The 14516-nt window shown below is 54.9% G+C and overlaps 7 protein-coding genes and 2 pseudogenes across 9 annotated transcripts in view; 3 read left to right on the top strand and 6 right to left on the bottom strand.

The window, feature by feature from the left end:
* The window catches only part of GGTG_09883 (hypothetical protein), a gene marked incomplete at both ends in the record, with an annotated part of 1907 nt that extends 1286 nt beyond the window's left edge, over positions 1 to 621 (top strand). Inside the window, 2 exons of the mRNA XM_009227742.1 lie at positions 159 to 226; positions 367 to 621. Of these exons, the coding sequence (XP_009226006.1) occupies positions 159 to 226; positions 367 to 621 (323 nt within the window). The remainder of the gene's footprint in view (positions 1 to 158; positions 227 to 366) is intronic.
* A 358-nt stretch (positions 622 to 979) lies between these two features.
* Positions 980 to 4250, top strand: GGTG_09882 (hypothetical protein; the record flags this gene model as incomplete). The annotated part of the gene is made up of 2 exons (XM_009227741.1): positions 980 to 2471; positions 2554 to 4250. The coding sequence occupies 2 exons, from the start codon at positions 980 to 982 to the stop codon at positions 4248 to 4250; spliced, it is 3189 nt and encodes a 1062-aa protein (XP_009226005.1).
* A 328-nt stretch (positions 4251 to 4578) lies between these two features.
* Positions 4579 to 7403, bottom strand: GGTG_09881 (hypothetical protein; the record flags this gene model as incomplete). Its single annotated transcript, XM_009227740.1, has 3 exons — positions 4579 to 5202; positions 5341 to 5360; positions 5531 to 7403. 3 exons carry the CDS (start codon positions 7401 to 7403, stop codon positions 4579 to 4581), a joined length of 2517 nt encoding a protein of 838 aa, XP_009226004.1.
* A 264-nt stretch (positions 7404 to 7667) lies between these two features.
* Positions 7668 to 9482, bottom strand: GGTG_09880 (hypothetical protein; the record flags this gene model as incomplete). The annotated part of the gene is made up of 2 exons (XM_009227739.1): positions 7870 to 9482; positions 7668 to 7789 (listed from the first exon to the last, which is right to left on the bottom strand). Exons 1-2 carry the CDS (start codon positions 9413 to 9415, stop codon positions 7668 to 7670), a joined length of 1668 nt encoding a protein of 555 aa, XP_009226003.1. The 5' UTR covers positions 9416 to 9482.
* Positions 9483 to 9604: 122 nt separating this feature from the next.
* Positions 9605 to 11113, bottom strand: GGTG_09879 (hypothetical protein). The gene is made up of 2 exons (XM_009227738.1): positions 10730 to 11113; positions 9605 to 10616 (listed from the first exon to the last, which is right to left on the bottom strand). The coding sequence occupies exon 2, from the start codon at positions 10439 to 10441 to the stop codon at positions 9695 to 9697; it is 747 nt and encodes a 248-aa protein (XP_009226002.1). The 5' UTR covers positions 10442 to 10616; positions 10730 to 11113; the 3' UTR covers positions 9605 to 9694.
* Positions 11114 to 11219: 106 nt separating this feature from the next.
* GGTG_09878 (hypothetical protein) lies at positions 11220 to 11850 on the bottom strand (the record flags this gene model as incomplete). The annotated part of the gene is made up of 3 exons (XM_009227737.1): positions 11220 to 11247; positions 11326 to 11455; positions 11835 to 11850. The coding sequence occupies 3 exons, from the start codon at positions 11848 to 11850 to the stop codon at positions 11220 to 11222; spliced, it is 174 nt and encodes a 57-aa protein (XP_009226001.1).
* Positions 11851 to 12006: 156 nt separating this feature from the next.
* Positions 12007 to 13908, top strand: GGTG_09877 (hypothetical protein; the record flags this gene model as incomplete). Its single annotated transcript, XM_009227736.1, has 6 exons — positions 12007 to 12070; positions 12173 to 12190; positions 13030 to 13121; positions 13363 to 13476; positions 13651 to 13763; positions 13815 to 13908. The coding sequence occupies 6 exons, from the start codon at positions 12007 to 12009 to the stop codon at positions 13906 to 13908; spliced, it is 495 nt and encodes a 164-aa protein (XP_009226000.1).
* On the bottom strand, positions 12895 to 12967 carry GGTG_20195 (annotated as a pseudogene). Its single transcript has one exon. The product of its transcript is annotated as a tRNA-OTHER (tRNA).
* Positions 13909 to 13923: 15 nt separating the features above from the next.
* GGTG_20194 lies at positions 13924 to 13995 on the bottom strand (annotated as a pseudogene). The gene has a single exon. The product of its transcript is annotated as a tRNA-OTHER (tRNA).
* Between the last annotated feature and the right edge of the window lie 521 nt (positions 13996 to 14516).

Here is a 14516-nt window from a genome sequence, read left to right as displayed (position 1 = left end):
TAAATAACGCTATTACGAAAAGGTCGTTATTCGTACCACTTATAATTAATAGCAACCGGAAATTCGTAAAAGTAAAGCGGTAAAAAATAAGGGGTTAAAAGCTTTAAAAGCGTAAAAACGTAAAAATTAAAAAAGTAAAATTTAATAAAGGTTTTTAGCAACGTTCGGAATTAACAACAAAATTTGCTTTGGCAAAAAAAACTTTGTTAAAGGAAATTTTAAAAGCGTAAAAATCTTTCCGTAAAAAAATCGCGGAAAAAAAAAGGAGGATAAATGCGCTTGGAAAAGCGCGTTTAGGAACGATTTAATAAAAGTAATAAAAAAGGAATAAATCCGTATTGCTAAGCCTTTTACTTTACGTTAAAGGGTTTAAAAGTTGCCGGGCTTATAATTGTTGCAAGCAAAAGGGATAAGCACGGTATAAGGCTATTCCGGTTAATATGCTTTAAAAAAAAAGGATTTAAAGTGCAAGGTCCCGTAAAGGCCTTTGCCCTTTATATACACGTAACTCCCTGTCCTCCTTGCTTACTAAGCTTCCCTCTTAACGCCTGGAAGCGTCATACGCTTCCAGGCAGGGGGACCGCTCTTCCGATGCCTCAGGCATCTGATATTTATGCTTAAGGCTTCCTCATGACAGTATATACTGTCTACTTTGTAACATTTGTTTTAACAGGTGTTCTTGTAATCCCGTCTTCCCGGTTGTTATTGGCTGAGGCACTGTCTGTTGTCAGTGAAATTGGGCTGGCTTGGTCTGCTAAGCCAAATAAAGTAGCGGCGTAATATTTCTGTACGACCCCTCATTGGAAAAGGGCCAATGCCAACGATATCATAGCTTGAACATGTATGGCGCCAAAATCTTGTTGATTGGTGCCCAAAATCCAAATCCGCTATCAGCCCCAACTCCCTAGAACCTCGTTTTCGAAGAATTTCGCAGCCGTCAAACCAATCCAAGCTATCAATAGGCGCTTGAGATTCCAGTATGGCATTCGAAGGTTCCACCAGTTCAGCTGGAAATCCATACCTCCAAGGCCTGGCTGATAGGCTCAAAAAGCAGTCTATCGCCTCCAACGACGCCGTTGACCCCTTCGGTTTTCGGCCTTGGGGCCCTGGGAAGCCCGAGCGACAAGACCGCCAGGACCTTCCTTTGTTCAACCTCAAGTCAGTCTCCCACGCTCTGTCTCGGGGATGGAATCCCAATATTTCCTGGACCGAAGATGAGCTGGTCTTCCCGATCCCCGGCGTGGGCCCCATGTCGTCCGCCTACGACCCTTGGTACACCTTCAACACGCCTCTCCATCGCGCACTCTGGCTCCAGCAGTTCGACGTGGCCGAGTGCCTGGTGCGCCACGGCGCCGACATCAATCGGCTCAATGCCCGAGGCTACACGGTGCTCCACGAGGCTCTCGATCTTGGGATCGACAGGCGCAACGACTGGTCACGCGACGTCTCCTGGATTGTCAAACACGGGGCCGACCTGGGTAGGAAGACCGAGGCGCGCTTCGTGCGGACCGGGAAGAATGAACACAGGGTGCTCGGACAAGATAAAAAGTCACGCGCGGTCCACGCCTTGCTGTCGGGAATGCATCAAGAGCCGGAGCCGGAGCCGGAGTTTGGAAAACACCGAGATGCCCGCGCAGAGCGCAGAGAGCCGAGTGGGCTGTCGCCGTTGATGCTGGCCATGGAGCTCGCAGATGTGCAAAAGGTCCAAACACTCCTCGACGCCGGTGCCGATGTCGAGCTGCCCGTCGATGCCGGCGCGAAATGGAAAATCCTCGACCTTGCTTTGATGAGTCGCCAGCTTTCGCTTATACAGATCCTCGAGCAAGCCGGTGCATCATTCTCGGTTGACATCACCGAGAGCACGCCTATGGACACCGAGGATGAGGTTCGGCTTCACCAGGGGGCACGGAATCTCGTATCATTTTGCCTGTCCGGTTCCAACCGAGGCCTGGTTCCTGCCCCGGAGTGTGAAGAGGTCTTCCGCTATGTTCTCCAGGGCAGCGAGTTCAGGAAAGTCTGGGACTTCCGGGGCGGGGTCGAAGAACTGCTCAAATACGGAGACATCGTCGACGCCTTCTTCGGTACCCTCTCTCGCATCGCGCAGACCCGGAATCTTCAGGCCGTTCCGGCGACGTACTGTACTCTTTGCAGGAACACAATTGCAAAATGCTCAGTGCTGCCGTCAACGGGTACTGTCGGTAGTGCCCGCGGCCCCTTTGAGCACACGCCGAGTCTGCGAGAGCTGGAACACTCGGTTTCTATAAGCAACTGTCCGTTCTGCCGCCTATTACTCGACGCAGTCAATCGCCCCCAGAAACAGAGCAAAAAAGGGGTACAGTCTGAAGGCGGCAAGGAACAAGGTGGGTTGCCAGTCAGAGTGAGCCTGGTCCAGGAATATTTTGTCGGACAATTTGCTTTACGGGTCGAGTGTGGAAGCCTCAGCTCTGATCTGGAGATTAGTCCCTTGGAGGGTAAGTCACTGCTACGAATTTGTTTGCATCGATCCCTAAATGTCTCGCTGATACAGTCCAGAGGAGTTCATGTATAATGTAGCCGATCACCAAAGCGGTATTGACGAGAGCGGAACCGCCTCCCGGCAAGCAACGGGCTTGGGCAAGGCTTGGCTGGCAACTTGTAAAAAGAACCATCCGAAATGCCGGCGATCTCAAGACGTCGCGAACCCAATCCTTCCCACTCGTGTCCTAGACCTGACCCATGGCACCGAAGAAGATCCGGCCGTGTGCCTCGTGGAAACGCACGGGGCGAGGGATGTCTATTGCGCCTTGTCGTACTGCTGGGGCACAACCAAGGCAACGACGACGGTCAAAGACAACCTCGAACAGCACCTTGAGAACATATCCATGGAGTCTTTGCCGTCAACAATCCAGGATTCCATTACCGCCGCCAGGAACCTGGGCTTCCGCTACCTGTGGATCGACGCCTTGTGCATCGTGCAGGACGACGCCGACGACTGGGAAGCCGAGGCCGCCAAGATGAGCAGCGTCTACTCGAACGCCACCCTCACCATCTCGACCCTCTTCGGCTCGGACTGCGGCGACAAGCTTTTCGTCCGTCGAGACACCATCCAGCCACAGCCCCTCCCGTTCCCCATCCCGGCGCCGTATTTCTTGAGCAAGCCACGGCCACTGCTTGCCGTCCAGCCACGGACCACCACGGCGGCCGACGGGCGGTCCGCGAGCAGCTTCAGGGGGCCGATCCACTCTCGGGGGTGGACGCTGCAGGAGCAGATGCTCAGCACCCGCATCCTCTGGTTCGGCAGCGAGCACCTGCAGTGGGAATGCGTCTCGCTCCGGGCGACGGAGCCGGAGCCGAACAGCTGGTTCATGCGCGACGGCGCGCTCGAGACGCAATTCATAGAGGACGGCAACATCGAGGAGCGGAACCTGGAGCTGCGGATGAAGGAGATCGTGCACCGGCCGCTCAGGACGGACGGGGCGGCCGCGCGCCGCCGCCCGGAAGACGATGCCCGGGAGATGTATCTGGAGTGGGAAAACGTCGTGGCCGAGTACACGAAACGGGATCTCACCAAGGAGTCGGACCGGATCGCGGCCGTGCTCGGTCTTGCCGACATGATGGGGCCTATCTTTCGGTGCGACTTTGTCGCGGGGGTGTGGAAGGGCGACTACTTCCTGCGGAGTCTCGCGTGGCGAGTAGTTAAGGCGCCTGCCTCAACAACGGCCACGACAGCCTCCTCTTGCTATCCCTCATGGACGTGGGCTGCGATGCCGAAGCGCGCCGTCGACTACGCCCTCGTGCGTGACCACACCGAGCGCCGCCTAGAACCACTGGCCCGGCTCGTCTCCATGGCGGACGTGTCGGTCAGCGGCAAGGCCCAGGGCCGCGCGACCGGCTCCGTCGTGATCCGGGGTCCGCTACAAAAGGTGAACGCCGTAGACCAGCAGAGCTTGCTGAGGCTCGCGGCCCAGGACACGCGGGCTCCGGACTACGACTACCACCTGGACGCAGGCGGCGCAATGCCGGCGGCGGACGCCTCGCTACGGCCAACCTGGCACCTGGACCTTTTCAGGTTCGAGCACGGCAGCCCTTGGCGCGGCTACGGTTTCGACTGGTGGCGTCGCAACGGTCGTCCCGGCTCGACCATCAGACTGATCCTGGAGGCGGTGGACCACCAGGAGCAGGATCCGCAGGTATTTCGAAGGGTTGGGATCGCGAGGTTTTATTGGAAAACCAAGCCGGACGTCGCTGTACGGGATGTTAGGATTGTGTGATTTGCCACCAAGGGTGCTTTCTCGGGGCCGGGACCGTCCAGGCCGGAAAGCGCTCAAGGAAGGAAGGGCACGACCCTAGGACGGGAATGGCCGGATGTCAGCTTACAGATGCGAAGGTACTCACTCAATAGTGCCGTGTGGATTGATCGAGAACATCCCGGGTGGCAAAATGCAAAGGGGCAAAGTCGGTGCACAGACAAAATCTCTGTGTATATCTACGAGAACAGCAATCCCCTTGAAGAAAAGGAGAAAGGAATACAGAACAATCTTTTTGGTGCGGAAAAAGTCTGACACCTCGCGGCCTACTGCCGCTCATGCAAATCCCTCATCAGCACAGCAATCGGCTCAAGGGAGTCGGCACGTTATTCCCGACGCCTCCCTGCACATCGTAGTGCTTCAGCAGCCCCGTGGCCCTCTTGAACTTCTCGGCCGGCTGCGCGTACGGAAGGCCTCCCATTTTGCTGCTGAGCCTCTCCAGGGCCGTTTGCATGGACGCGGAGTGCCGATGGACGAAACAGCGGAGGGGAGTATGGTTTCCTCGGCCCCCAGCTTTTTTTGCTTTTTTTGTTTCCTGCGTGTACCAGGCGCCGGTCTTCATGCAGTGGATGAGGAGGGCGGCCAGGCCCGCGGCGAGCGCCGTCGCAATCGAGGAGCCGGTCCTGCCCTGCTGGGTGAGGAGGTTCGCGGTTATGTTGGTGGGAGGGGTGAAGTCGCCCCAGACGTCCTTGATGTCGACGCCAGGGATGAAGAAGTGGAGGGTTTGCGGGTTCGTTACCGTGGGCCAGGGGTGGCCCTCTTTTGTGGCCGCCCCGATGCGGAAGATCTCCTGGGGGTAGCAGGCCCCGGGGTAGGTGTCTGTCTTGGTATCGTTGTTGCCTTCGTCTTTTGCCGAGCAAAACATGAGGGGTATCCGCTTGCCCAGACTTTGCATGTCGTGCACGGCGTTTCTCAGCTGCTCGGCTGATCGTCCACGACATGGAGATGATGTCGACGCCGGACTCTATGGCGGCTTTGATGGCCTGGCGGGCGGAGAAGAAAAAAACAACATTAGACCAGTACACTTTCGTGTTATAGGGTTCCATAAACTTACTGCGGCTGCGCTCTTGGGCTCTGGAATAGGAATAGAGTTTTCAGGATCAGGGGTTAACTGCAGAGCGACCTGGCGGCTTTTCAAGAAGTCCTGCACCGTTCGGTGCAAGTAAGTCACCCTTCGCATCCATGGCAGACTGGATGTCGAGTTCTCGACTTTCTGTCTTGGCTTGGCTGTCTCTGCTGTGCACTCTCGGGTTCGTCGTTTAACAACTCGCCCTCGGCGGTGGGCTCATCGTACTCGACACGGGGCACCTCCAGAAGCCCCTTGCAGCAGCTGTTGAGCTGCTTCTTTGCCAGTTCCATCCTGTCGCCGATCTCTGCTCCCGAGAGGGGAGCAATTGGTAGGTGCAGTGCGTTCGTGGGCGAAGTGTCCTCGTCCTCGTCCTCATCTGCGAACGACAGGCCCAGCACAGTCAGGTGCCCATCCGCAACGCCCACAAGGCGAAAGAGCTGGTACGCGTGCTCCTGATAGAAGTTGTCGCTCATGATGCTGTCGAATATCTTCTGGTAGAAGTCTTCTAGGCTCGGCGGAAGTTCTTCCAGCCGCCGCTGAAGATCTCTTATCCTGTCCCGATTCGTAAGGCCGTTAAGCAAAGATCGCACGACCAGCGTCACCCATAGGAAGACGCCTGAGGACTTCTTCGCAATGTTTTCAATTTGGGTGTCGGGGAACGCGGGCTCTCGCCGCCTGAGAGCCACGAAACCCGAGCTGCTCTGGAAGCTCGAGTCTACGAAGCCGACGATGTTGGGGCAGGTCATGACCTCGAGCCGAAGGCTTGGTCTATGCATAAAGGCCTCCTCGAAAACGGCCCATGGGCGGCTGGCCAGGCACGCCTTCACGTTGGTGAATGATATGGCCAGCTTAAAGAGCTCGATAAGCTCCCAATGGTCGCCATCGAACTCGTCGAGTCCATCCACGAATAGACAAACCCTGAATCCATCCTCGCCCGCAGTAGCCACGAGCGTCTTGAAAGCTTGGCTGAGCTCCTCTGGCTCCCATGGACGTAGATCCGAGCCGAACAGCTGCGAGTGCTGCCATCTTCGGGCTAGGACCTTCGGCACAAGGCTTGGACGCTGGCTGAGGGCGTCGTGTAGGATGGAGCGGAGGAGGCCCTCTTGGGACATCCGGGTCTCGGTGCCCGAGTTCCAGAAGTAGAACCGGGCAGTGACCACAGGGAGACCGCCGGACCACCTGTCCAGTGAGCTTGCGCGCTGCTCATTATGCACAATGAACTTCACCAGGGTTGACTTGCCCGATCCCGCCTTCCCGGTGATCCAGTAGAGAGGGTCGCTGTCGCCCTCCAGCCAGGATATGAAGTTGGACCAGTTGCCAGACCGATCATCTTGCTCCTCCTCGGTCGAGAAGACCCATCTGAAGGTGCGCTGGTGCGCCTCGGGGATTCGATGCTCGCGGTCTTGCTGTTCGAGAAACCTCAGCTGTTCCAAGATCTGAGCCTTGAAGAACACGTCCCTCTCTTGGTCGGTCATGGCTTTAAGCCCTCTGAAGAGCTCCCGGGGCACGTCGAGCCTCGCTATTTTGACAGAACAGCTTGTTAGCCGGAGTAGTTGGCGGCCCTCGGTGAGCCAAAAGGGGCTACCATACCGTAAAGACACAAGAAGCGCGGTGTGGATTCCCATGCGATAATCTTCGAGCCTGGTCCGGATCGTACTAATTTTGCCTTCGATCCAGACGATCTTGAGGGCCTGTATCGTGGTCCTCCACACCGTCCTTTTGCCCACGATCTTGAGAGCCTCCAGAGCCCCGAGAAGCTCGGCGGCCACCTCCTCGCAGCCGGTCGCCAGCCTGTCTATCTCGAGATCGCCCGCCGAACGGAACCTTTCTGACCAGTAGGCGCCGTCCCAGCTCCGTTTGGCGTCAGACACCTGCCCGACGAGCCAGATGAGACTGCGGGCGATGGCCTCGATATCGCAGTACTCGACCGTGGCGCCATTGACAGACTGGGCAATCTCGCGACCGGTGCCGACGAGCTTCGCGGTGAAGTCGATGAACTGAAGGGTTCCCGCTCCCAGTCCTACGGCGGTAACTGGATCGAGGGGCATCGTACCCAAAGGGAGCTGTGGCACTGAACTGTGGCAGCGAGATTGGAGTTGCGCGAGAATCTTGGGTGCGACAGGTCAGAACCTCAGTTGGGCTGCCCAAGGTGCATATCGGTTGCAATTATACTCCTCCTCTTTCCCTTTCCCTCGTCCTTCCCCTTTTCTCCTCCCCTATGTACGGCCTATACAGTAAATTAAAGTGTCGCCGAAATGCGGACTTCCCTGCTGCTATCGGTATCGGTGGTTGCGCTGACTGTAAAGGCGATACTAGCGCCGGCACCATACGGAACCGTGCAGGTCCGGGGAAACGTGGCGTGCACGCCCCGGAGCTCCGTCCTCAGAGCGAGCGACACGTCCGCTAGGGTGTACGGATTCCGGAGCCTCGTAGCCTGAAAGCCCTGAGCCAAGTTAGGAAGGGTCCCGTCCTGGAGCTCTTGCAGAATAGCTGCCCAAAACTCCCATCCCGTACCGTCGTCGCTGCTAACGACTCCGCGATCGCCGGCTTTGCGCTTGCCATGCCGATGGTCGTTTCTAGGTTCTGCCGCCGCCACCGCCGCCGTTCTCGCCATACCGCACAGTACCCAAAACTTGGATCCCCCGGTAGACCCTTCGGCAGCATTGCGGGAGGCATCATTGCTAGGGACCCTGACCTCGATGGCGCCTAAGAAGACGTCGGACCACTCGGCGTAAAAGGAGCAGCTGCCAGGGTCCCACAAATGCTGTGGATAGTACGACGAGGCGACGTCCGGGACGTCCGGGTCCCATTTGACGACGCAGGTGGCCGGCCGGCCCCCCCGGCTGGCCGATAAAATGGAGCGCAGGTGCGCTCCGGAAACGAGACAGATCTCGGTAAGGACTTGACGGGACCCGGACCCGCCGAGGTCTAGCGAGTGAGAGGGGCTCACGGGGCAGAACGCGTCGGCCCACCGCATATACCCGTCGGGCACCTGCCCTAAGGGGATGGCGAGGGTCACGTACGCGTCCTGTTTCGCCGGGTCGGGAGCGACCTTGCACTGGAGGTGGAGGAGCTGAAGGCCATTCCCGCCGCCGCTGCCTTCGCCATCGGCGGCGGTGGTGATACAGGCAAAAAATCGAACGCCGGCGCTCGTGATAGTGATGGCGGGGCTCGGGAGAACGTTGCCGGTAAAGCGCTCCACCATCTCGCAGCTCCGAAAGCACGCAGGGTGGAGCGCAAAAGGGGCGGCCTCAATGTACGCGATCCTGGACTCGTGCGAGGCGGCGGTGTCGAGGCCACGATCGTCCGGCCGGGAGACGTCCCAGGCGAAGACAGACAGGTCGCCAGTCTGCTGCAGAACGGCCTGCTGGAGCCGGACAAATGCCTTTTGCCCCTCCCCATAGAGCAGGGGCATGTTGATGTCGAAGATGCCCAGCAGGCAGTAGGCTATATCCTCGACCCGGGTGGTCAGCCTCCGCGCCGCCCAGGACATCCTCTGGGCCACCGCGACGCTGTGCAGGGGGCGGGTGCCGTCGAGAACGGCGGTGCTGATCCCCGTGATACGCGAGAGCACGGGACTGAGGCTGCGCCTGGTCCCCCGCTCGTTCCACCTTTCGTCGACGAATAGCACCGATCCGGGGGCGATGAGCTCCTGTAGGGTCCAGCCTCGGGTGAACCACCGACAGAGGCGGAGCTGGTTCTCGGGGGCTTCGTCGCTCCCCGCCCTCAAGTCCTCGAGATAGGCGACGCAGCATACGGCGCGCTGGTACCAGTCGTACATGGAGTTGATGGACTCCGATAGCTCGGTGCTGCTGCTCTTATCAATGCAGCAGGTGTCGACCCAAGCGTATGGGATGCCATTTCGCCGGGCCCTGGCGCAGATTTCCTTGATCTTCCCGAAGCCCTTTTTCCTCCGAGCCATTTTCGGATTACCCATGTCCTGGTAAGATACCTCGTCTCCGTCGTCGCCCCATGTATGCGACAGAATGAGGTACCTCACGCCAGTCGGGCTGTAGTGGGACTCGAGCCGGTATGACCCGTCACAGTTTATCAGGTACATGATGGGAGGACTGGTGCGATAAAAAATGCAGATGAGTCGGTGGGCCCGTGGGGTCTCGAGATCTCAGAGTAAAGCAAATAAACAAAACGGTTGCGCAGGTAACTTGGTGTATTGGTGTCTGGGTCTAAGAGATCTCCGAGTCCGCCTGCGGCGGAGGCTGCCCTTTTATCCGCGCCGGAGAATGCTCCCCGGCGCAGGGCCTGTGCGGACCGGTGGGGGCAGGTGCACGTGCAGGGATCACGTCGTTGATTACGTAACCCAACTGGTATAATAATACTATTATCGCCCGGAGCCTTGCAGCGCCGTAAAAATCTGCGCAAGGGCGGCGGGATCTCCAAATACGGGGGCATTAATTTGAACCGTATTGGTAGCCTTATTTCCCCTAGCTTCGATAATTAAGGGCCCGTCCCTACGGGATCCCCCGATAGCCGCGCCAATTTGGTAATACCCTTCTATTACGTTTCCAACGGTCATAGGAATATCGCCCGTCAACCGTTGCCGGAGGTCTTTTGCTGCCCGATCCACCTTATCCATGGCGGTAGCTAGCTGTTCGAACGAGGCCGTGCCCGAAATAGATACCAGCCCCTTAACGGCGGACTGGAGCAGCACCAGCGCGTTAGCTACGGGGGGGGTCTGCATGTTCGGGCTAAGCCGGGTCCGGATGACGAGGTCCCGGATAGTGCAGAGTTTCTCATCGTGCCGGCCGAGATCTGCTGCTGCCACTTCGAACGTCGTGCCGGGAGTGATAACGGCGGCGGAGGTGGCATCCTGGCGGCGGTGGCTGTGGCATCGGGTCTTGATCCAGGAAGCGGCCTCGTCAATCAGGCTGACGGCGGAGGCGGCGTCCTGGCGGCGGTGGCGGCGGTGGCGGGCCTTGATCCGGGAGGCGGCCTCGTCCAGTAGGCTGATGGTGGCGGCGGCCTCCGCGGCTATATTGAACGGGTCCTCGCTGCTGACGGTTACAGCGCGGGCGGGAGCAGGGACGGGGATAGGGAAGGGCTTCCGAGCAAACAAACTTCCAAACATGACGGTGTCGGCCGATCTGATCAACTTAGAGATGCGGTGTAGGATGACAAGTAATTACGGGGGGGCGAAAGCGCTGTCGGAGAAGGGTACCGCAATTATTCTCGAGGTCGGCGAGTTTAACAAGCCCAAAACTCGAGCAGCTTATCATCATCGTACGAGGATGAGGTGTCGGTTTCTATCCGAGCGAGCACGCCGCCCAGGCATCAGCAATTTAATACCATTATCGAAGTCACGTGGTTTGCCAAGTGGTCAAGGAGGAGGGGGGGTTTGGAAGGCAGAGGGTCTTACTCGTGCTACGACACGACAGGATCGCTTGACGGTGAGCTCCAGGCTGTCCAACCCAACGCGGCCTTATAAACTAGGTACCTGGGCAGTAAGGACAGGCGACGCGCAAGGACTCGCTCCCCCACTTCGTGAAGAGCGCCAGGGGAGTCTAGCGCCTTCTACTGTCGAGGATGCTGTGGAAAGGGGTGGTTCGTATGCCGTCGTTATCGGCGATGGAGTTTATGTGTGTAGTGCCTGCACCGTCGAAGTCGTGGAAGGATGTTATTGTCGGTGATGGAATTTATGTATGTAGTGGCTGCGACGTCGAGGTCGTGGAGGGATATCATTGTCGGCGACGGAGTTTGTGTATGTAGTGGCTGCGACGATGAGGCCGTGGAACGATGTCGTTGTCGCCAAGGACGTTGTGCAGGCCAGCTGATCCGAGCACACCATGCAGCCCCGCTTCTAGATAGACTAGGGCCCCGCAGCGGTCGTTAGCACCAAGACCGGAGCCTCACCACGGAACGTATCCCGCGGTAGGTCTGGGGAATGCCAACGGATATCGTGTCCAAAGCTTCGAGTCTACTAGTCCACAGCAGAGCACCGGTAGCCCATCGTACCTTACAATATTACCGCTGTCGGGAAACCATTCCCCGGCGTCCTTTGATAATACGCCCTGGACCCAGTCGAGCCAAAAGGGTTGGGTACGCGACTGCTTGTACGGCAAACCGGCCAGCAGCCGGGCTACATCTACCCCGATGGGAGTATTTACTTTTCAATACGGACTCGGATTCTTGATTCTCCCTCACGATTCGAGACGTCCCGCAATATTATCCACTAGCAGTGTTGGCCTGCAGCGTTTCGCTGACTGCTCCGGTAGGCTCAACTTGGGCAAGTCGGGTGTACAAGCCCAAATCTCTTGCTTCGCGTTCCCGAGGTCCCTCATGATGCTTTCGAGCTTCTCCTAATCTCGCCATCCGGACGGGATTTGGCTGACAAAGCCTTGAACACGACCCCCGGCGAATAGTTCCGCCTGGCTTCCACGTCAGGATCTCCATAACATGAATGGACTAAGTCAGTGCACCCCCTGTCCGCCCACCTTTTCCACGCCTTTTCAACAAAAACTCACTGTTTTCATAAAGCATTTAAAAATCATATAAAAATGCTATAAATATAAAGAAAGCGTTTTTATATAGCGAAAAGGGCACGCAAATTATAACGTATTAAAATATATATTTATATATATTTAATAAGTTATAATTTGCGTATAAAAAAACAGTTAAGGTTTCCTAACAAAATATATGTATTTTATAACAATATATATATATATATATATATATTTATTTACCCCTTTCGAGTTATATAGTCCATGGAGAGCTTTACGGATCGGGTTAACTATATGAAGGTAGAAACCGTGCCCCAGCCGACAGCTGTTTGGTAGGGTTGGATGAAAACTCCTTCCTTCAGCAACTCCGCGTCTTCTTCGTAAGTAATGAAGTAACCTTGTAGCTACCTACTGTTAGTAATTAAAAAGGCACGAACACGAGCGTGCATAGGAGGCGCGCCACAACCCACGCGCCACGATCCCAGGTAGCACACTACGATCCGGGTCTTATTTACGAGGTCCATGCAACCGAATTAGCAGCTTCCTATTTCACCTAGTGCTTACAAATTCAATGCATTGGGTTCCACCTTTTCCGGCTAAGGCGTGCCCCTTTGTTTCCAGGCTAGGCGCGCCCCTTCGAGGGCGATCCTTCCCTTTTTTCATTAATTGGTGCCATCATCTTATCAACCGACTCTGTTATCGGGATCGCTTTCGTCGTTATCGGTACCTTTATCCCTTTCCGCGCCCCCGGCGCTACTATTCCGGTAGCCTATCGGATTTATCTCGGCCTGAAATCCTTATTTTTTCGCTTGCCTTGTAAGACTGCGCGTGCACAAGCTGCACGTGCCTTCTGCACGTGCATTTATAAGGTTCGGGGGTAAAGAACCCGCTAACGGGTCGCGAGTAACTTCGCTGGGGTTGTAAGGAGGTCGCACGTATATTTGCCATAAGGCTTGTCGATAATGATAAAGCTTTTTTTTGTTGCTGTGGGTCGCTTCGTTGTGGGGACCAACGTTGGGAAAAACGTCGAGATGGTTTGGGGCTGAATTAAATCGCTTTTACATGCACGAAACAAAAAGCCCGGTGTCCCCAGCAAGATTCGAACCTGCGTCTTCCAAAGAAGACATCCTGGCGCTGAACCACTGCGCTACGAGGACAAGGAGCAAGCATAATAAAAGGAAAAGAACGGTAAAAAAGCAACCTTTTCGAACCCTTCCAGCACTATTTAACCGGCAACGGAAAGTACGATTACTTTTTAAAGCACCATTACCAACCTTTAATAAAGCTATACGTACCCGGATAGTAAAATATGTATGTATTTATACGCTATTATGTTTATGGAAAAAACTTTAGTGCTGCGGCTAAATACATGCAAATGGGGGAAAACCTTTAGGTTGGGCTTAAAAAGGAAAAACCTTATGCTTGCGTTCCCGCCTTTTTGGCGGTGCGCTTCCGTAGCGGTGTTAAACCGCTTTGGCTAACGCTTACTTTTTTTTACGTTCGATTGTTCGTAAAGGCTCCACCCGGGAATTAACCGTTTTTCCGCGTGCAGCCCCTTTTGCAAAAGGCCAATAAGGCCGCGTTTTGTTTGTTTATAATTGGTTGGTTAATTATTTTGTTATGTAATTTGTTAAAATTTGCTAAATTTAATTATTATTGCTTTAGGGTTCGAATTGCCAATTTTATTTTGCTTGCCCAAATAATTTAAAGCATTTGGGGACCTTTCCTTTTCCACCCTTTTTTTATTTTTTTGTTATTTTTTTTTATTGGCCCGTTATCGGCGTTCCTTTATTTAGTGCATTACGTGCGTTATTTTTCTTTTTGTTTATGCTTTAAAAAGCCCCAACCTTTAAGGTACGTACAAGGTAATAACTTTGCCAAGCACGTAAAAAAGGTGCATTTAAAAATCGGATTAATGGTGGTAGCGGACGGGTGCAAGGCGGTAGCGCAAAGGTAAAGGAGGTAAGGGGGGGGTTGCTATCGAAATCGATAAGGTTGTTGTAGTTATTATCGGTTATTTTATCGGCGTTGTTGGTTTTTGGTTGATTTGGCTTATCGGCCTTTATCGGATTTCGATTTTGGCAGGCCAGGGGCTTAAAAACAAAAAGTCCTTTGGTTTCGACGGGATTCGAACCCGTAGTCCTAGCGGGACCGGCTTGGTGCAAAGCCACTGCACCACGAGGCCGATAGTAAAATATAAAAATACCGTTACCTTAACGAAAACGGCTAAGCATTAACTTAATAAAAAAGCGAACGAAAACGTTAATAAAACGGCAACCATTACTAAGCCACTTTTAATAAGCTAACGGTTTAACGGTAAAATAACAATAAAAAACCAGCCACACCAAACCGGAAACCAGCCGTACCCGGAAACACGGCGTGGAAATCGAAAACGCTACGCGCCGGCTTTACGCAACCACACTGGCTAGCCAAACGACCGTTTATATGCGGTGAACATCGAAACCACCTTAAAACAATAACGCTCTTACAAAGCCACATTTCCTATACGTTTTTCCTAAAATCTTTTACATGTTACCATTATACCTTCACTTTACAACCCCCTTTAGCCGAAGGGTACGAAAACGTTTCCTTGCTGGAGCATTTATTAACAATTAAGCGGAGCACAGTAAACGGCGCCAACGGTCCAACACTAATCCAGTACCGGCTCGCAAGCGCAGGGTTTTCCTCTTTAAGCCAAACCCAAGG

The sequence above is a fragment of the Gaeumannomyces tritici genome, assembly GCF_000145635.1.
Source record: "Gaeumannomyces tritici R3-111a-1 unplaced genomic scaffold supercont2.5, whole genome shotgun sequence".
In the NCBI taxonomy this organism is placed as follows: domain Eukaryota; kingdom Fungi; phylum Ascomycota; class Sordariomycetes; order Magnaporthales; family Magnaporthaceae; genus Gaeumannomyces; species Gaeumannomyces tritici.
The sequence above is the reverse complement of the archived record's forward strand: the minus strand, read 5'-3'. Positions and strand labels throughout refer to the sequence as shown.